Here is a 23,052-nt window from a genome sequence, read left to right as displayed (position 1 = left end):
TTGTGGCAGTATAATACTGTAATCAGTATTATTTTTTCTATTAAATAGCTTAATATTGCAACTGTTCTGCATAAAGAACACAGCATTATGAACACCACTCTTAAATTTGCTATAGTACATCGGTTTTGACTACTATCTTCACATATTTTGCCAACTTCTAAAGTGCTCCATGTTACATGCAGCAGGAGATGCACTAACCCCCTTTCCAACCTCATGTCTTGCAGCTACAGACCTGTCCTTTTCTCCAGGTACCTTCCTCTCTCCCGGAACTCTGAGCCCCATAAGCAGAAGGGATCTCACACAGTCCTACTAGATGGGATAAGCAGCTGTTTAGTAGATTCACTGCAGTGAGGCACTCTACTGGGCAGGGAGAGCATCAAAGAGAAGAGCAGCAGATGCTGGCAAGAAAAGGGAAATATGCCAGATTACAAAATACTGGAGAAAGGATGAAGATTTGTATTTTCCCCGAAGTCTCCAAGGGAGAAGAAACCCGCATGGGTAAGATATAGTCCAATAGACTGAATGTGAAAAGACTCCATGCTGGAAAGGAAACAAAAATGGGAAACAAAGCAAGCATAAAAGGACCACAATAGCAAGGGCAAGTTAACAAAACAGATTTTTAAATGCAAGTTAACACAACAAAGCCTTTTGTTGTCTTAACATTTAAGGCAAAAAAAAAAAATAAAAATTGAATGGACCACTTGAGCAAAACAAAATGACTACTTACATGTTTTTGCCGTTGTTGTATAAAAAACTTTTTCCTTTTAAAGGAAATTTTTAATATGTTCACCCTAAAAGAAAGAAACAAACTATGAAATTCTAAAAAATGACTAGAGGGAAAAAAACAATGAAAAATAATACTGTGTACAGCAAGCCTAAAAGATTATAGCTTTTAAATATTCAATGACTAACATGCAGCCATCTCCTGTGTTGAGTGGCAAATAAGTGTCAAGAAACAAAGCAAAAATTTTAGCTAAGGAAAGGTCTTTTAAAATTTGAGATTCTTCCTCATTTACTCTTTAAATAGCTCACATAGCAATTCTCTCCCACTAAATCTATTCTTGCAGCAAAAACTTGATGACATCCTTTACTAAGCCACACAAATGTTAAATGTGTCAAGTTTCTATAACTTCAGAATCATATGACAACTGTGACTAAAGGAAGAACATTTAAGACCCTAATGACACAACAACATTGGTCATATAACATCTGAAATTTCCCAGAGACTTCACAGAATTGTCTTCACAATGTGAAAAATACCATACACTTGCAATTATAACAAAAGATTGTCATTAAAATCATAATTGTAGAAGGATGAAAACTGTAAGAATGAGTGTTAATATATTTTTCGCTTCAATTATTAACATTGCTGCATAACTTATGTGGTTATTTTATACAGAACTGAACACCTCTTTTCTATATATACATAGTATGAATAAAGATTTTCTAAGGTAAGGATCACAGTTGGAATTGGTGCTCAACCAATTTTCATTTTAATTATATGCTTATCAGTTTTGCTAAATTAAACAAACTTCTAGGTACCCACGCACCCTTCCTACACCAAAACAAGACTTGTCTAAAATCCCGAAGTTTTCTCTACAATACCTCTACTTCAATAACTGAAAACTTACACATTTTGGAAAAAGGAATCTGTGATCAGCTAGAATCATATAGATGCCTTGGGAAGGCTACTTAATGTCTTAAGGTCTTGGGAAAGCTACTTAAGGTCTACTTTAAGTCATATCTGCCTAAAATCCACCATTTACACACTATGAAAGGCTTCTGGAAGGTTGCTGCTAAAAGTCTCAGAATAGTCTTATCAACTGATAATGTTTCTCAGCACCTTAGATCTCATCAGGTATGAACTATATTGAAGGTCATCTCAGTTCTCATCACAGTTTCTGCATCACTCACAGCAAATGGGACAATGGCATATTTCTCATTCCTCACTGCCCCTGAGAGAGAGGTACTTAAATTAGAGCGCAACATTCCTCATTTATACAGGATTCATGTATTTGCCAGTTACAAACAAGAAAGGTAGTGGAAGGAGCAATTCCCCCCTCCTGCACAAAAGAGATGGTAAACTGAACACGTGCCCATTTCTGAAAATGCTTTTACCCATCAATTACAGAAACACAAAGAAACAGTAATTTAATTCATAGCATTCTTTGGTGATCAGGCAAGTTGTTGTGCAGGTTACTAGAATATTTAGGCACCTCTCCTGTCAGGCCAGCTCTTGAAATACTTTTGCCATTTGACTTGCTACCTCAAATGGTAATTATCTGTACTGGTCATCTAAAAGTTCTGGATTCTGAACTTACCAAAAAGACATATAAACTTTCAGTTGTATTTAGTGAGATGCAACTCATTTATACATAACTCCTTCCTTAAGCCTAGTGCTACCCTGCCTCAAGTTCTGCACTTCTGTTTTTTTCTTAATACGTTTCTTGACTTAGATTAAAATTCAGCAAATAAGTTTTTTGAGTCATTCTCAGCTTACACAGTCGCTGTCATGGCCTGTTTTTATCCTAACATAGAGCCAGCAGAAATGCAGGACACAGAAAACTAACCTTGCAGACAAAGCAAAAACTGCTCCACCCAACAACAAAAAGGTAGCCAACACCAAAAATACCGAAGTGCTCTCAATCCCTCCCTCTTTGCCTTTTTCTTTAAAAAAAAAAAAAAAGAAAAAACCTAACAAAACACCAAAACATGATTCACTTCATGACCACATAATCACTTCAAGTCAAACCGCGACTAAGTCTCTTTATTTTGACTCTCCTCTAAGTAGAGCATCCCTCTCAATTCCATTCATTCTTCTTAAAGTACAACTAAACCTATTTAATTCAGTGACAAAGAACACTTAATAATCTGACAGTTTTATTTAACATTAACTAAAAATCATTTGCAATGTTACGCCTACAAGTTGAGTGAATGTTCGCATATAGCACAATCCACCAAAAATCCAAGAGATTAAGGTATCAAAGGATTTAGATTTAACAAGAGCTCGAAGATGCCACTTCCAAAACATGATCTGAATAGAATGCAGTTATTCTTATTCTAACTGGTGGCTCAGCTGCCCTTATCACTCACCAATAATCTGTCCAGCGACTATGCAACATTCACAAATGATTAAATTCCACAGTTTACTTGTAAAACACTCAATACTTGTAGCATATTAATAATGATACATCTTTTGGGTCCTGTCTTCCTATCATTCACAAGGGTCAAAATAGATTTGTCACTTAATGGGCAACGGAATTACTCACTTCTAATCAAACTGGCAGTTCTGTCCTAGCACTTAGTAGTAATAGCTGGTATTTTTGACTTGAAGCAAAAATGTTTCTGTAGCTGAAAGTCTTATACTTTAACATAGGAAGATTCAGCTGGAAAGGTTCTGTCAAATTTGCTATGTAAGATTGTGTCAAATTGTTCTTTAAATTTTAACTAGCAATGTAGAATGCATTCCTCTAGCAGTTTCTCTGAAATTTTCAAAGCAAAGAAATTTCATACACTGAATGGCATTTAATACACAGCCTTAATTGCTGCTGATATAGAGAGTGCAGAGATGGTTTTGCCATAAAGATAATAGTTTACTTGCAAAACAAATTTGAAAATTATCACAAAACAGTTGAGCACCCCCCAGAATAACTTTCTAGAGCATATAAAATACTGCGTGAATTCCAGAGTTATTTTTTAAACCTCCTTTGACTTGCATTGCCTCTGACTGATCACTCAGCTCCTTATGTAGGTTGCCTTGATTGAAAATCCTCCTTTTGCCAAGGCAGTACTCTCTCACTGCCTCTCTTCCTGAAAACTTTAGGTCCCCTTTGACTACTACCATATGGCATACTTGTACTGTTGTCATCCACTAACGCTGCACAGTATTTTACTTACTTTTGGAAAGAATGCTTTGATGGTGTTTGCTGCCACCTTGAGTTCTACCACGTTTAAGGTGAAGATTGTTCAGTCCGCAGGAAAAGCTACTTACTACAAATGGTGTTACACAAAAAACTTAAATACTATTTCAATTATCTGAATGGGTTTTTTTGTTTGTTTTTTGTTGTTTTTTTTCATTCTCGGGCATATGATGCTATGTAAGGAATCTTGTCACCTGCACACCTTCAGCCCAACCAAGATACATTATAACTCCAGGCACTACAGAAATATATCCTGCATTGAGGTCTACAAAGAAATTGAAATTGTACACTACAAATACAGCACAGGCTAGTCTCCTCTGGTGACTCTCCTTGTTTGCTTGTTTTCAGGGGACAAGGAATGGACACAATTCCTGCATGAAGAATTATGACTAACTCATTCAAGAAGCCAGAAATAAAATATCAAAAAGTTATCCCCTACATAGTGAGTTTTTGCTCTTTTCAAGTTGAGAAGATATTTTTAGAGAGAGAGTAGAAAAGCTTGGAACAATTGCATTAGCTGTCAGCTGAAAATATCGCTGCCTAAACCTTATATTTTAGAGTGGAAATTATTTGAGCTGAAAAATCTGTGAGGTTTTCTCCCCCCTTCATTTCTTTTCAAAAATGAGAACAGGATTTTGTAAATGATGTTTTAGTATTTGTGTTTTATTCCTCTGTGCTCTCCAGGAGTAAAAGCACAGGAACTTGTGGATTTCTCCTGTCTGATGTGCTACAAAGCTCTCTTCCCCTTTCCTAAAAAAATCATATAGTCCTGAATTTTAAAATGTGATCACTATTGTTTTCAGCATTACTATTATCCATTCATACCTTAGGTCACTAAGTTGGCACAACAAGTCTTGCAGAAGACAGAAAATGTGCCTCCAGCTGGCACCTTTTAAAACCTGCAGCTGTTTAAAGAATCTGAGAGATTGACAAATGAAAGGGCAGAGCTCATGGCACAAAGATAAAAGGTAAAATTCTTTTATGCTTTAGTGTGCAGTAGAGATGGAAAAATACAAGATGTCACTGTGCTGTATGACAGCATTATTGACATGCATTTAGGATGGTTACAGTACATCCAAGAGAGTTGAAAGACAACTCACTGCAATGAAAAAAGAAAGATCCAGACTGTGTAGTACATTTTCCACTAAAAATAAATTGAAAACTATTTTATTGCTTTCCCACAGGAAATACCTGTTAGGTTGGGTTCATAATGAAAGGATGAAGTAACTTGAGTATTTAAGGAAAATTGTTAAGCAGCAGCTTTTTATATAATTAAGGAGAAAAAAGCAAGTACAACCCATTAGAATGCACTTTTCTGTCATACTTAAGAAAATGTTCTCCAGAAAAACTGTTACAAATTATATGAGGAAATCATGCATAACATGATAAAGCTATAGTTTATCAAGTATACAAAAAAATTCATACTTATTCTAAAAAAGAAAGTCTGAGAAAAAAATCGTTCTGATCCAATCCAAAAACCTTAAGGAAGGACCCAGTCTCCATATAATTTCCAATTTATGGTATCATTTTTAGTATGGTATAAATAAAGCCCATAAATACTATAAATGATTATATCTTAACTAATTTCTGATGTCATTCACATCATGAAGAAGCAATGTGCACAAGATGTCTAAAGATTATTTTCTACAGCACTGTCATGCATTCTAATGCAAAGGTCTCTCCCTCAGAGACTCCAAAACTTGTTAACATTATATAGCCAGTTTGATAACATTTGAAAATTTCTCTAAATTATATTATCCTAGTTTCAGTAAATCTGAAACTCCAAATATTTCATTTTACATTTATTTTCTGAGAAACAAATACCTTTTTGCTGAATGACACGATAAAATGATGAGACCATTAGTTGTTGAGCTTTAATAGTAATACTGATTTTTTAAAAAAATATTATTTGGTATAACAGCAGCAAACCTCTAAGATTACAGGATCCACCGACTCATGTACTGAGATCTGTATGTGAATTAACTTGATCGAGGCTTCACTCAGTGCAAGGAGTCCAAAAGTCTTAAGAGAATTAAAAGCCTAGGCAACAGGTTTCACCTGTATCTCAACGCAAGGAAATACCTTTATGATACCCCATAAAGAACAAGTTTATGTATTGTAGGCTTCTTTGGAATAAATGTTGAAGCAAATGGAGATAAGATTGAAAAGACCTTTACTAGTAAAGGAATTTACCAGGGATAGAAGCTTGTGCAGATGAGTTTTCTATATACAGCAATTCCACTGGATGCAATCCCAATCATGAGATCTAGATTATGGAGATCCTGCAAAAGAAAAATACTTTAAGAACTCTGATGCAGTTTGTCCCATTTATCTACTTATTTTCAAGTTTTATGTACTTAAATAGCTACTCCTAAGGCAAACATTCAATCACATATTTAGATTTTTTTTCTCATGCATCTCTTTCCTTCAACATTATCTACTAGGTATTATAAACTTCCACTTATTAAAACAAGTTGTAATGTTCATCTTACTACATTAGATATTCTTTAGGTCAGTATCAGACTAAAGTTTCAAGTACAGACTTATTAATTTAACAACGGGAAAGAAGTTGAAATACTTTCCAAGATCAACCCGGTAAATGTCACAGAATTTGGGGAACTGAACACAAATGTCCTGATTTTAAGCTGTTTAAAAAGACAAAGGAAATAATTCCTTATTTTTTTCCAAAAAGGTCTTACAACAAAAACTGGGCAGGAGGTGACCACAATTCTGCATATCAAAGTATGCTAAGGAACATACATGTGCACATGAATATTTGATACACTAGAATTCATTGGTAGCTAAAATAAAGACTGTGCATTAGTGTAACATGGTCAACTAGAAAAATGCATACATAAATTTACAATATTTTATATGTATTGAGATACTCAAGAGGAAACACGTGCTTACGTATAAGCAAACACTTGAGTTAAAAGAAAAAAAAAGGGGGGCGGGGAGGACACCGAATAGTCAATTTGACTCTAAACCCAAACTGATGTTACAAAAGTTACACATCTTGGCATTCTATTTCTCTATGATCAACACGTACGAATCCGGTATCACACAGATTTCTAAACAGAGCTGAACACATGCATAAACCTACACGTTAAGTGTAGAACTCATTAGTTAAAACATCAAGTTTGACTCAAAAGTATTTTCAGACTATTTTGTAAAGGATGGCCAAGGGTAATGGATTCTGTTAAAGCCTTCAGCCTTCAGTAGCTTAGCTGCTCCTCTAGATGGTACTCTGTGCCCTGTTAATATATAGTTTTCTTGTATGTCCAATCCCAATTTCTTTATGTTGGTGAAGTACAGACGAATAGAACAGATAGCACGTGCTCTAACAATACTGTGGGAAGTCTACAATAAATCCTTTAAAAACAGTTGAAAAGAAGTGTGATACAGGCACATGAATGAATGAAGCTGAATGTAACTTGCAGCATGATTTATAAACTTCTAGTGAAATATCACAACAGTTTATAGAGAATGAGCAATATCTATTTAATAAATAGTGCATTAACACTGAATACTGACAAGATGAGAGGAATACTAGTCCTATCCTTAAGAGTATAATAAAAGAAAATCATCAGGTAGGTAGCAGTCCAAATACACTTAACATCAATGTAGCCTAGAAACAGCTGAAAATATTAATAATCCTGAGCAACCTTCTGTCCCACTTTGCCAAGAACTGCTGCTAGAGGAGCTGGTTAAATCTTCATCAGAAGAAGCTCCTGAACTGCCAATTCATGCCAGCATATTACAGGAATCCAGAACTGACATCCCTTTATTTTAATACTTGGGGAGAAAACCGAGGTATTTCAGGAGATGAATTGCATGTGATTTAGCTGCCCCTGCCACAATACAGCCAACCTGAAGCAGGGCAGAAACCTGTATTATTAGCACTTGGAGCTTGCTCCAAGTTCCTGCTTTTAAAAAATCAATACTGTGAAGAAAAAACAGCTTTAGGAGAAAAAGCTGAAAACCTCCATGATTTAGCAGAAATAAAAGATTAGCTAAACACCTGATAGGGATTAATTAGGCTAAACTACTCTATTTTCTCTGGGACCCTTGTAAGGACAAAGTTCATTCCCACCCCGCTCTGCCCCAGTCGAAAACACTAACCTCCCATGCTATTCGTTACAGTGAATTGTCCTGTGTTAAATCTAAGAAATCCAAAATCAAGACTTTGGGCCAGCATAAAGAAAGGGGGTCTCATAAACGAAAGATGATGTAGATGTGCAGTTATTTCCCTTTCAAAATATCTATGTCCTTAAATTGCACAACTAAGAAATAACACGCATATACTTTTTTTTTAACCTGTTTCTTTACAGAGATAATTATAAAACCAATCATAAAGATAAAAATGATCACTCCAGGTATCTAGCATCAGTTAAATACTGATTCACATTTGATTTCATTTACAATTACCATCTGGATTTTTGTAGATACGGAAATAATTTTGATTCCACAAATTTCTTTTCTTTGTCACTCTGAGTAAAAATGAAAGATGAGTTAACATCAGACTAATTATTGAGCAGAAGAGATAGTGGTCCAGAGTCAAAAGGAGATTAGGAATTCAAGAAATCTCAATGCAGTTTTATGGTATTGAATTCACTCTCCTGAGTTTCTTACTACTATTTCATTTTTGAACATTACAATTTTAGCAGTTCAGATTTATCCTCAGAGGAAAGCAGAAGTGTTTGCAGATGAAAACTGAGCTCAGATTAATTCACTAGTGGAAGTTTCATGTTTAACAAGTTGCTAAAAAGAAAGCTCACACTCAGCTTCTGAAAAATATTTAGCTTTCTACCATAAAATATTAAAATTAAGGAAACTAGATATTCATCTGTTCTTCAAAAAACATTATCCAAAAGCATCCCACTCTCAACCACCAGTACAGGAGCATCAGCTTCTTTTGGCCATTAGTATAAAAGCCAGATGTTACCTGGTTCCTCTGCATACACAATCTAAGAGGACTAAGACTATTTTAGAAGCAAAGAGCTGAACCAGAAGGATCCACAGAGATAAAGCCTTTCAAAAAGCCACAGTTTAACTAGCCCCCACTAGATCTGTTCAAAGCACTGGGATTTGACAAATCTGGAGGGGGGTTTATGAGCAGTACTAAGTGGAGGGAGGATATCAGGAGTCACGGCAAACATCCCTGCCAAACCCGGGGTATAACGTGGTAGCCTCTGTGAAGCAGCAGCATATTGGGGGGAAGTATCTAACCTTCATTACAAGCCTCAGAAATAGACTGTTGCAAACTTCAGAAAAGCATCATTTATAGCCAACATGGGCTACCAGATGAGACCAAATGTTGAGGAGTATTCTTCCACAGGACTACTGCAGCACAGGCAAAGCACTCAGCAAATGGAAGACTATCTACCAGAAGACAATGCCGAGAATGTCCACTCTGACGTAATCCAGTGCCGTCACTTTTCTTATAGGCCTTCAGGAGCATAACCAATGAAAACGTGTTGGTTGAAAGGTTTGCCTCATGGTATTCAGTCCAAACAACAAGTTTGGAAGTACAAGACTCCAGAGACAACCAATCACACCTCTACTAATAACCCCCCCATCTCGGTTTCCAGTGATTTACAGCTAGAGGATTTCCTAGATGAGAAGCTTCTTGTATATTTAATGGACTCCAGTGAATCATTCTTCCACTGAACTGCCTAACTGCTCTTGATACCTATTTCACCTTGGTCATCCATTAAAACAGCAGTAATCGCTACAGTTCAATTGTAGCTGTATGAAAAAAGGTCCTTGTGGTTAAACCTGTCTCTTTCTAGGGAGACTGAAGCTCCTTAAATCTTTTACTGAAATAAATAAATAAATGTTTGTTATTCATGTTCTCCATGCTGTTCACTTCTTACAGATGGCTTTTCTTTAAAGCATTCACAATTGTTATCCTTCTCTGGACTTTTCTTATTCCATTACCCACTTTGATATAGGGAAGGGAAAGGAGGAACAAAACTCAACATCCAAATTATATCAAAACACAGATTTAAAAGGTGGCATGACATTTTCTATTTCGCTTTCCATTTCTTTCCTAGCAGCTTCTAATTGTCTAGATGTTTAGTTCAAGTCATAGAAACAACAGACCACTTCAAATATTTTCATCCTTCAGAAAAATTGAATTGTGATAAAAATATTAATTTAGATTGAGACAGTAGCAAGACCATCTACATCTTAGCAGCCTGGAATAGAGAAGGCTTTGATTCAAATCTGTACTTTGAGTCAGATCATACAGTTTGATGTCAGGCACAGCAGGGGCTCATAACTAATAGTCTGACAACCCATGAGCCCCAGGTCATTAAATGTGAAAGAGTGCACTGGGGAAAAAAAAAACCCAAAAAACCACCAAAACCCACTGTTTAAGCAGATACTTCCAGAAGGTGTTTCTACTCAGACAGAGCAGCCTGGTACACCGCAATGAAATTTCATTTAGTTGAAAATGTCTGAACCCACTCTAAACTATCCTCACTACTTGGCACTGGTATGACCCCTGCTGACATCCTGCATATAGTTCGGTGGTCTACAACTTAGGAAGGATGCTGGAAATTGAAGAACTTTCAGAGACAGCATCTCATGAATACTAAGAGAATAGCCTCATGGTGAAAGTCTTGGAACTTAAGTTGGCTTATCAAAATACTAGGCTACAACAGAAGTGTAAAGGCATAGGCTGATCAACTTAAGCGCATAAGGGAAATCTCAAGTGTTCTTCAAAAAAGCAGAAAGGTGACAGATGACGCAATGGACAGACCATGAACTGAGACTAATAATAAGATGTCCATTTACCATTTAAAAGTCATCACCTTATCAGAAATTGGGAAGGCTTTTGCATTGTCAGAAAACAAGAATGTAAGAAATTTGTTCACATATGCTAAATTACTTACCCACAACAAATACATGAGAACCAAGATATCTGATCACGTTTAACAGTTGTGACATAACAGTTGTATCTCTTGATACTCTTATCAGACGGTATGAGCATAGACAGTTCATATTCTGATTGCTTCAGTTATTTCCTTTCTTTTGTACTGTTCCCCATCCTTAAAAATTGTCTCTACTTTTTGAGCACTGTATTTCATGAATATGAATGTAATAACAGTGGTTTTATACAGGAGCACTTTAGGAATTCTTAGAAATCTAATGCAACACTCACTTGTGGTAGCATAAAGAAAAAAACAAAGAAAACATCACACTGAAGGAAAAAAAGAGAAAAGACCTTTTCTATCCCTTCCATCATTACAGAAATTGATGACTTTCATTAAAATTCTCAGTGTAGGATTATTAACAAACCTCAGAAAAATATTAGGAAAAAAAGTAGCCATCTTCATTTAGGAAATCTGCACTACACATCATTAAATTTTTATTCTACAAGCTTTATGCCAAAATAATTTGCTATTACATAAAAGCACAAATGGTAACATGCACACTAGGACACAATTAAAAAAAATATTTTGGGGATTCGTCTCAGACAGATAGTGTAATCAAACAATTAAAACCCAGTAGCCACTGAAATAGTAGGACATAGTTCTTATCAATGCACACCCTGCATCTGAAAGTTTTCAAATACATTTTTAGTGGTTACCTTCCACGCTGTTAAATACTGCTTAGATTTAGCCTGGAGATGGGGAATACGTGAATAAAATAAATTAAAAAAAGAAATCTCTGTATTCTTAACACTGTGTTAGAAATTCAGAGAAAGTAAACTCTTAAAACACCTGCAAACTACATTATAGCACTAAACAGAGCATTCATTTTCTTTCATGCTAAAACATTCATAAAATTTAGTAAAATTATTAAGTACAATATATTGAGTACTGAAACAACTTATCTTAAAAATACATGTTACTCTTTCGAAGAGATCTAGCTTATTTGATTGAAATCTCAGCATCTATTTTACACAGAAATTATTGAAAAATTACCCAATTCTTTAATTAAAAATAACACACAATAAAGTCAATGCTTAAATGCTACTGGTTTTACTGCTATTAAGTTCATGTAAACAAGGCATATAATTTTTTTTTTTTCAAGTGAAAAATCACAATGTAAACATACTCTACCACTGTGCAACTCCACTCCATAGAATTCAAGTGTTCGTGCTATATTTATGTAGCAGGACTCTGCTTCAGATTGCTTGAGGCCACTAGAAGAGGGGGAAAAAAAAAATATATATATGGACCACCATCAAAAATAAAATACATATTATATTTATTCCAAATGCAGAAAAACAGAAGAATCCCACAGCCTAGTGTCTGACAAATAAACCTCATTAATTAGTGCCACGAGTTCTTCACTGGTGAAGGCCCTCCTAAACTCCTCTCAAAAAAATCGAGAAAATTACACACAATATTATTACCTTAGCTGTCCTGGACCAGCTCTTTCTAGAAAAATCATTTGTATCTGTTTTGTTTAAATGGATGAGGAAACAATTCCCCTATAAAATCCTCCTGTCTAACAAGAAGCTGTATCTGTAAATATTCTATATTGCATAGTCTCTCAGAAAGAAGTAATTTAGAAGAAAGATTAGAAGCAGTTTAGGAATGTACTAAAATATAAGGGGGAGAAAGAAGATTAAATAAGTTGAAGTTATGAAACTCACTGAGGAAAAGCCATCTGAGTTTATCTACAATCTGTAAGTCCTAAAATACTTTTTTCTCCGCTGCTAGATGTGAAATGTGCTGCGAGACTTAGAAGGATTCTATCTTCTGATCTTCTAGGAAGCTGCTGCTTCTTCCCCGCTTTCCCCCCCGAGACAAAAACTCAAAAATCCCCACACCTCAAATAAAAACTTTATATATCTTCATGGAAGAGCTACAATGGCATCTACTAGGAATTTTAAAAAACAAAGAATCCAACAGTAATCCCTGCCTAGCTGGTTCTCCCATGCAGCCTATGTATTATTCATCTGAGAGGAACGCAATGTGGCCTAAAGAAGATTCCTTTAGCCATGATAACGAAAGTAGCCCCTTCCAATAAATTGCAGGTCCAAGACCAGTTCAGAGGCATATCTAACCTGGAATCTGCTATAGCCTATCAACATTGTGCTGCGCCCACAGTGATCCTGGTCTCACAGCACAGATCAGAGATTCGGGCACTACAGCGTGTTCAAGTAACTGTAAGAACAGAGGCTGAGGGATGCATGTAGTATCTACACACATCCAAGCTGAAAAGATATCTGATATCATCCTATTATATCTGCAGCTAAGTGCAGGTAAAAACAACTCTCTGCTTGGTGAGCTTCCAAAATGACATGCATAAAATTATGTTAATCAAATAGAATTTAAATACAACCTGTAAAAAGCTGACATAACATTGTGTTATGGCAAGAACTCCAAATAGAAAGGCATTCCACATCAGACAGTAGTTCTCATTTTTAAAAGGGGCTTTACCTCAAAAGGTGGACATCTAACACTTCCAATTAATATCTATTTTTTCAAATTCCAGGCCATCAAAATATTATGCCCGAAAACAGCCACTGTAGAAAATATTACAATCATGCTCCATGAAACTGCAAGTTACCTTGAACTGGAAAGCCACTGCCAGCAGTGTGGCTTGAGGATGTCACAATATTGGAAAAAGAGCAAAGACAAAAAAAGAGCTGTTTTTTCACAATCCTGAGATAAACTGCTTACTCAGATCTACATCTACAGCAACTACTGTCACCTTGATTTTAAAAAACGCTAGTAGAACTTACCTCTTTCACTGTGTCAAAAAGGTAGAGAAAAAACCCCACAAAATTACCATTTTATTATACAACAGGATGATGAAAATGTTTGCAAGAGTACATTATTTTCAGTTTTTAAATTTTGATCAAGAACTGGTTCAGAAAGGTGGGGAAAGTCTGTTGCATACCAACAAGATATGCCTGCAAATTTTAATTCTCAATTTGCATACACCAGCTACACCAGACCAATAAAGCCTTGTATCTTGAAGGGCCAACACGAACAAGTATCCAGCACAGACGTAGTTTTTTTCTCTTGTTGTCATTACACCTCCCTACTCAATTAGAGATGAAATAAAACCTTGAGGTCCCTAAGTAGGTAGTAGTTACTTGTTGAAATAAACGGGCAAGAGGAAACCGGTCTTGGTGTCTTCTTCCAATTTATATAGCTATTGATACCCAAGGGCTAACAAACATCTTCTGGAATATAAGCATCATATGAAGTTCCAAATGCATCCTTCTCATCAAACTGATGGCTATATATAGAAAGCACTACAAAAATATTGCCAATTTGGATAATATCCACATCCTAACAGCTCAGGCTGCTTATGTACTAAATAAAAAATGGTAAGAAAACCTTGTTAGAACAAACTACACACAGAAAAATCCCACTACGGATTTAGTGATGAACACAAAAGGAAAAGTTTCTGAAGCTATAGCAGTTTAATATGACAACAGTTTCTTTCTCAACAGCTACTTACTGTCCACTGAATAGTGTCTGATATGAACATGTTCATACAACTACTTTCTCAGATTTTGCAAAACAGCATAAAAACTACCTAAAAAAACTTGCATTGAGCTACAGCATACAAGACATAATATCGCTTCTCAAGTCCATTGTGCTTCAGCAATTCCAGCCCTTTAATTTTCCTTTGTGAAAGTTTCCCAAAGGATAGACACTAAAGAATGAAAAAGGATAGATTTTTTTTTTTTTTTTATAGGGCTGGCTTTGCAATCTTGTAATCTAAGAACACCAGTTTGAAAGGCATAATAATTTACAGATATCCCATATGGTCTACAGCAAATATTATTTACACCAGATCAGCAGAAATCTGATAGCACTAAATACATGACTTCAATCAAACCATTTCAAGACTCTTCAGAATCTTCCCTAAACGGTCTCCAAGATGATTGCTTCCTAAAGATAAGCAGATTTATTCATACCTGTCTACAAGTGCCCCTCTAAAAACTTCTGAGCCTGCTGGAGACTGCAAATTAATTTGGAAGGAGTAGAGGCCTCAGCTGTTGTGTCCCTGAACACGAACTGCTGGCAAAGCAGTCCAGATTAGTACCTACACAGAGGGAATGGTAGCAGTTCGAGTTCAGTGGTTACCTCTCTTTCACCCCATAAACAAAGCAATGTACATGTTCTGGACTGCTAGGCAGCACACATGAAGTTAAGAACTACTCACTACATCTACTAGCAGTAAAGAAACAAAAGGGAGAGGTGACAGTACTGCAAGATGACAAAAAAAGTCAAGGAATATCAGGAGACGATGAAAATTGAAATATTTCATGGTATAAATCAAAGAAGCTAGGAGAGTGAGGAACTAGCTCTGCTGCAGTAAAGACACAGAGAGAACAAGTCCATAGATATTCAAATTTCATTTGCTCAAATGCTCACAGGCAATTTCTTAGGTTGGCATATTCGCATTCAGCTTGTGAGTATCTGATCAACACCACTAATTCTAAAGCTGCAGTCTTACAAGAGACAAATCAGCAAGGTCAGAAAGAGTAATTAGCAGTAGACTGATTGGAATAATCTGTTGTAGCCTTTATAATTCCACTCAGGAGAGTGGAGAGAAAGCACAATGTTAATTGAAGTGTTTTGGGGAAGGGGATGTCCTCAGGGATAGACAAAAAGATTTGTAGGATTTGAAAAACAGTCAAACGTTCTTGATGCAAAAAAACCCTCAGACATCTAGTACAATGTTTGAGATGGTTGCCATTAATAATGTATAACGCTAAGTGATCTACTGGTTGTTATAGCTAGAAATTCATTGAAAATTTTTAACAAATTGTTATCATACTGTGACTATGACTGGTCTAGCACCTACATGATAAACCCAAATATTTCATTTAATAGAAGCTAGATGAAATAAAACTGCTCGTTGTACTGAAACTACTAAGAACTTGAGTCATCACAGAATGACAGAATCTCCTAGATTGGAAAAGACCTGTAAGATCATCTAGTCCAATCATTAACCTAACACTGACAAGCCCACCACTAAATCATGCCCCTAAGCACTATATCTACACGACCCTTAAATACCTCCAAGGATGGGGACTCCATCACTGCCCTGGGTAACGCGTTCTAATGCCTGATGACCCTTTCAGTAAAGAAATTCTTCTTAATAGCCAATCTAAACTTCCCTTGGCGCAACTCAAAGACATTTCCTCTTGTTCTAGATGTCCTTTTGACACCTTTTTTTTTTTCCTTAAAAACTGAAGAAGTGAGAGAGAACTAAAAGTTAATGTTACCTGTGTTGCTCATGTAGTGATTCTACTTTGGTAAGAAAATCTTTGTTCTGCTCTGGTATAAAGTTGTAATTTGACAGATATCCTGAATGATGTACTGAAGCGTTATAGTCTCCAAGTTGTGCTGTTAGGAAAAAGAAACACAGAGTTTTCATAGTTAATTGATTATTATTAAGAAGGAATTCCTTCTCCTCATTAACACACACATATATATATATATGGGGAAATGCAGGAATTACTAACTTTTTCCCAAAAGACTCTAAGCGTTGAACACAGGGAATTGTATGAGATCAGTGAAAAGAGATTTTTTTTTCAAAATACGCTTACCATAACTATAATCTCAGGCACTGAATGACTCGGTACTTTATTTATTTACTTATAAATCCCCACTTTTGCATCACAAGCTGTAACACCACCAGACAGGCATTACATGCCACGTTGGCACAGACGTGCAGTACTGTAACATTAGAGGAAACCAAATTGCTTCAGTGAGTGATGGCAAATGAAATCAATTTGATTTACGTTTACTTGACTGTAACATATTAGAAATCTTCAACAAGATCTGTCACTTAGAAAGCATCTGCTCTTTACATTGCCAGGTAAAAAGTGTTCAGACTACCAACTGTGGCTCTGTCCTAACAATTCAATTGTTAGTCTTGCCTCAGCTGAACATGAATTACTTAAAGCATGAGAGAACTGCTGATTTATACATAACCCTACCAAGCTGCTACCAGAAGTAAATATATGTTTGCAGCCAAATAAACTTAAAAAAAGGTTTTATCCCTTCAAAAATGATACTAATTAGTAAATATTCTTAAATAGTTACTAGATAAAAGCTAATTCTTATCCACAGTTGGTGGTATAGTTGATGGAAAAGAAATGAAAGTATAAATGACCATAAGTTTATAGCCTCAATCTATGGAAGTTTTCTTTAAAAGCTAGGTCAGGGTAAGTTTATATCCTGGAAAACATACGCAAACATTTTACCTGTTATAAAGATGCAAAGTTTGGGGCAGCGGGAAGGTTGCTTCAAATAAAGTACTTGCCTATTTGCCATAAATTTACCTAGTTTCAATTAAGCAAGTAATTGAAAACCCATATTTCATGAAATCTGTGTTTTCATTAAAAAGTTGAAGAGAATAAACCCCAAAAGTTAAAGAGCATGCTTTTAGGAACAATACTATCACCATTATTTTCCAGAAAATGCAAAGTATGAAAGAGTGATTTAAATGATTCAGGTTGGGGGATAGGGGGAAGTTGTGGAATTCAGAAATAGCTTACAGCTACAATAACTATGGAGTATCTGTAATGCAGGGGATAACTAATATTTGCCACTTACATATGCAAAAAGCATTATTTCTGTGGCTTAGAAAATGGAACCATTGCGATACAAAACAATTCCCAGGCAAATGCAGTCAGAAACTAATACAGTTGCACACCTAATATTTAAATACAAAAGAAAGCGGAATGATAAACAGCAAGTAATGTATTTTGAATGAAGATTTCCCTGCAATGCTTCGCCCTCGCTTTTTAAAGGTAGTTGGAATTTTAAATTACTTAGCAAAATTGCTGGCAAAAGACTAAATATTTACCCTTAGAACTAAAACACATGTTTGAACACTTCTGTCAAATAATATCTCTCTGAAGAAAACAAAACAAAAAAACCCAAACCAAACAGACAAGACAGAAGATCCAGAAGTATAACAAGAAACTGAAATAATTTTAGGAATATCTATATATTAACAAAAGTTCAAGTCTCTGCCAAGACTAAGGCAATAACAATGAAAACAAAAAATACAAATGTTTTGAACAAAGTAGGTATGTTAATAATCGTGTAAAAATAAAGCACACCATTTCATGGATGACAGTAGTTGATTGAAGACTTTCCTTAATGAGCAATTAACACAACCCATCTTTTCTATGAAACAGTCTACATTTTTAGGGTCTGCTGCAGCTAGCTTGAATTACATTCTTGTCAACAGAAAGAGACCATATGGCCAGGAATAAGAAAACTCAATTGTCTACTTCAATTTTATTTGCATTAGGTAAAAATATTTTTTACTGTACTCTTACCTTCTCTAAAGAAGGCAAGTGCTGTTCCTTCATGCATTATGAAGTAGAGTCTTCTTGCTTATCTTCCAAATATGGAGGTTGCTCTGTTTTGTGGTTGTTTGGTTTTTTTGGTCTTCCTCCTAGCTACCTTAGGTCATGTCAACAAGGGGAACAGTTTAGAGAACTACTTGCTTCTCCAGCTCCCCAGCCAACTGTCACGGTTGAAGAGAAACTATAAATGCTGATTGGTAGGCATCTTGGAAGACTAATGATCTTGTGCAGGACTTAATTATCCAAGTAGGGGAAAAAAAAAAAAGTTAGGCCATATCAAGACCTCAGTAAGAAGAAAAACCCATGAGGTTTCTACCTCTTTACTGGATTTCTCCAGAAGAGAGCAGCGGGGCAGGAAATATTAAGACCTATTTCTAATCTCAGTTTCTCCTGACATAGTTGCTGTTCTGATCACATGAGCTGATACTGACTCAATGAGGATAAAGTTACAGGTAAAAAAAAAAGCGTATTTGCATATTTTTACCTTTCTCCATTCTAGCCAACTGTTGCTCTTTAATTCATTATAACTGGGAATGAATATAGAGTAAAATGAAGGCAAATGGAACCAAGGAGGAGTTTAAAAAAATAAGTTATTTGAATATTAGATTCTTGTATTTTAGAGTTCTATATCTAATATGAAAGGCTTTAAAGAAGGGAACGTGATGGACCATTCATTTAGAAGGCCATATTCAATAAAAAGACGATATTTATAACTCTTAGTAAAAGAACAGTGCAAAACCCAAGAATGTTGACCTACAAAAACACAAGTTGTACAAGCTCTCAATACAGTAAGAATCTATAAATGCTTGAGAAAAAAAATAAAAATTGTGAGATCATATACGTTTACACAGGATTTGAACTGACTATGCCTTCTTGAAGCCTAAACAAGCCATCTTTTCTTCAGACTTTGGAAAAAGAATTTGTCCCATTATAATAACGTAGTGGGTATATATTTTTGTCTCTTTCTCCTGGCAGCAGAAAGACTTCTGTGCAGGAAGGCATCAAAGAAAAGGACTAATTAAAACGAAAAAAAAAAAGTACACATTTTTATAAAATTCAGATACAGAGGAAGGAAGACCAGGAACAAGTGAATTCATGTAGCACTGATAGATTTCAACAGGAATTCTATGGGTACACACATGTATCTTCCCTACAAAGAGAAACTTGACTACCAGATATATTGCTGCACTAAGAAAAAAAAAAAAAAGGAAAAGAAAAAGAGAGCTTTATAGAGGGAAGATCTGACACACATGGAGGGGAAAAAAAAGAAAAACAACATTGATGTCAACAACTCTTACAATAATTACTGAGGTTTCATTTATTCATTGGTTTCTTCCACGAAACCATTGGTCTGTCATCTTCTATATTAAGGTAAGGCAGCACTGATCTCATTTCTGCTTTCCACAACCCCACAGAGAGGGTGCAAGAAAGACAGAGCCAGACTCTTCTTTGAGTTGCAAACCAAAAGGATGATAGATGACAGAAATTTCATGATTGGAAATGCAAAACTGAACTCGAAAGACCCCAAGCAACTTGATCTGACTTTGAAGAAGCCCCTTCCAAACTACATTTGCCTGTGGTTCTTTCTCACATGAAGTTATTTTTGATATCCAAGATTTCTGCTACACGACAGAGATAATTTGCTTGGTACCATTTTTAGAAATTAATTTTACTGTTGTTCTTGAATGCTAACAGTACCAAAATACCACCATTTCAATCTAGCCCAACTTCCACAGGCAGCCCCCAAAAACGTAATAGTAGAAAAGATAAGCCTTAGCTTTGTATAACTTAAAGGGTGACCGATTTCTACTTGCCATCTATGTGATATCCTTCAAGGTACAGAAGACAAGTTGATCTCCAATTCTACAAAGTTTGCTTGTAAACAATAATTTAAAAAATTGCATATAAAGTAATAGCACTAGAACCTATTTCTGCATACGGGCATTCTAGGTAACTACAGATGTCAGAAGGCAAATGTATGAATGGCTCATTGGCTAAGCCTAATGGAGAAATCAGTTATAGATAATATGGACAATTTGGTCCAAAGGAATGCCTAGAAAAGCTAGTCCTTGAAAACAGGTTTAATATCAACTTTCTAAAGATCTGAGAAGTGTACCAGAAAAAAACCCAAGTAGTTTGACATTAAATTCATAGCTTTTTGCAGGATTTAATATTTTATGACATGATTAAAGCATGAAAGTGAACTGAGTTGCTTGCTTCTAAAAGAGGATAATTACATAAGCAGATCAGGCTCCCACTGGAACAAAAAATAACTAAACAATGGGACAAGTTCAGCATACAAGTTATATAACTAATTTAACTTCTATCAAGGAATAAAAATCCTCAGGTATAAAATTGCAATCCAGGATGAAAATATAGTTAGGGTCACATGACTGGCCTCCAAATTAGGACAGCAATAATGACTGACATGCTAAGACAAGAGTGAAATATAATATTAAAGGCTAACGATAAATTTATCTTCATATGAACACTGAGGTACAAAAAGAAAAGACACTTCCTAATCTGTACAGTTCAATCAGTTTAGACTTTTTAAGTGATCGCTTCTTGGTACAAGTAGAGAACAGAAGAAAGATCACGCATTGCACTACATAAACTAAAGTAGTTACTGTTTCTCAACAGTACTTACAAGGTATTCAGGTATGAAAACGCTTCTAGAATCAGAAAATAATCCACTACAGCAGAATTCATTTTCAAAGAACCAACATAAAAATGTAGACACTTATTAAAAGTGAGACTAAAAAGGAGCATTGACATGGAGTAAAATCCATGTAGATGTAGAGATTAAAGACACCATGTTGAAAATGGTTATCAGAGAGACTTCAAAAAGGACCAAAACCCTCGTAAGGGGATGTTGAGAGAAGGAAAGGTGCCAAATAAGGACAAGAGTATGAACTCTAACCCACTCAACCACTGAGTAAGTAAGCATTACGTCCCTACTGAACAAGCAGAACTAGCTATCATGGATAAAACTAGCCTGTTTTGTAAAAGGAAATAACACTTCACACTCAAGAGCCCTTTACAGAAGGTTCAATCTAGAGATGACTGTACGTAGCTGCTTACGTCCACTTATGACAACTGGTCACTTTGTGGTAAAAGAGAATGAGAAATCAGGCATTAATAAAAACAAAAGAACATTTGTAGAAATAAATTGCAAAGATACAGACACAATGGTGGTCTCCAAGTTCTCTATTACCACTCTGGAAAGAAAAATGAGTCAGCCATTGTAATACCTTTTATTAAAAAACAAATTCAAAAAATTAAAAATCAGCAGCTCAAAACCCAGCCACAGTTCAACAACAACATATCACAAAGAAAAGGAAGAAACAAATTAGAAAATAAGTTATACTGAGTTGCTACTTCTGCATCTGAAATACAACATGTACCTCAGAAACCATAGTCATAATCAGAAAAAGTACTGAGAAAAGCGAAGTATAATCCAAAGTACAAAGATTATTAATTTAGAAGAAATATGCGGACAAAAGACTTAAGGGAATAGTTATCAGTTCTCCCAAAACATTAAGAGGTTTTGCAGAACTAATGCATCTTAAAACTACTTTGATCTGTTACATATGTTGTCTCTCAGCATTCACTGCTACTCATTATCATAATACTGTACTATATGGACCTTGACCTTGGGTAACCATTCTTTCCCCTTTTTAGTTACGTTACACAAAAACATTTAATAGGTTCACCCACTTAAAAAATACAGAACAGTATCAAGTCTACGAGGCACTGTATAAAGTCAGCTCCTTCAGCTACAGCACTGGCCAATATCCCAGCCTGGCGTTCTCCACTCCAGAGATTACAGCAGGTCAGCTGTAATTACTAAGCTCAGCTTTCCTCAAATCCTCACCGTTGCCAGCCTTCCTTTTCTTAGAGAAGGTTAAAGCCCATTTGAATCCCAAGCAAACAGTCAACCCCTTCCTGAACAAAATCCCAAAGATATTTAGCAGCATGCTAGAGAAACCTCCTGGTTCTCAAAGCAGAGCTGAGAGGGGAACAATATCACAGGACATAAGAGAAAGACCCAAGTCATAATGAATCACTGAGCAACAGATGTTCAGGAAAAAGAAAGGTTAGCAGTATTCATAACATCTTCTGTTGGCTTTGTTGCTGTACTTTAGATTCAAGTCCGAACCCAGCAAAGGATTTATGCACATAAGACCATATTCCCACCAAACCCATGGGACTTCTTATATACCAATAGTTAGTCATTTAAATACTGTTCTGGAAATCAGAACTTAATACACGAAGTGACAGAAAAAAAGTGGTGCTACATCAGCTTTGTGACATTTTAAATAAAAACTGATACTCACACTGCGTATGTCCCTTATTTAATTTTTATAGGCTGTACAACATTCCCATTTTACACTAGCAAAAAAACCAAGATGCACAATTTATCGTTAGATTGTTTTATCAGTATGACAGTATCCTTCAGACTTAATGATTTCAAAATTATTTGAAATGCACCTTAGTAAGTTCTCCTTAAAAAAGGATTTCAAAATCCACTGATCATTTCTGTCGAAGCACATTTGCTGATAATAAACTAACAACTTATTCCTCAAGTGCCTGACCTGTATTCATAATCAAGTTTAGTCACATGCTATTTAGACACAGTATTCACACCCACTTGCATTCCCCTGTAACTTAGCACCACCACACAACACAGGGTGTGCCACAATGGTGCAGAGTAACACGTCAGAGCTTTATTTCAGAACCACAGCACTGAACCCAAACACCTGTGCAAAGGGCAATATGGAGAAGCAGCACAGCAGACATCACCAACTGTCCCTTTGC

The 23,052-nt window shown here is 35.7% G+C and overlaps 1 protein-coding gene across 2 annotated transcripts in view; it reads right to left on the bottom strand.

Moving 5' to 3' along the window:
• PTPN3 (protein tyrosine phosphatase, non-receptor type 3) overlaps positions 1-23,052 on the bottom strand; it is a 96,598-nt gene that overhangs the window by 56,828 nt on the left and 16,718 nt on the right. For both annotated transcript variants that reach the window (XM_009885440.1, XM_009885441.1), the window contains exons 7-10: positions 16,135-16,255; positions 11,988-12,075; positions 6,114-6,202; positions 728-791 (exon numbers count right to left, since the gene is read on the bottom strand). In XM_009885440.1, coding sequence (XP_009883742.1) covers positions 728-791; positions 6,114-6,202; positions 11,988-12,075; positions 16,135-16,255 — 362 coding nt within the window. The remainder of the gene's footprint in view (positions 1-727; positions 792-6,113; positions 6,203-11,987; positions 12,076-16,134; positions 16,256-23,052) is intronic.

Source organism: Charadrius vociferus, unplaced genomic scaffold, assembly GCF_000708025.1.
Source record: "Charadrius vociferus isolate BGI_N301 unplaced genomic scaffold, ASM70802v2 scaffold174, whole genome shotgun sequence".
NCBI lineage: Eukaryota > Metazoa > Chordata > Aves > Charadriiformes > Charadriidae > Charadrius > Charadrius vociferus.
This window is presented reverse-complemented; position numbering and strand designations above follow the sequence as displayed.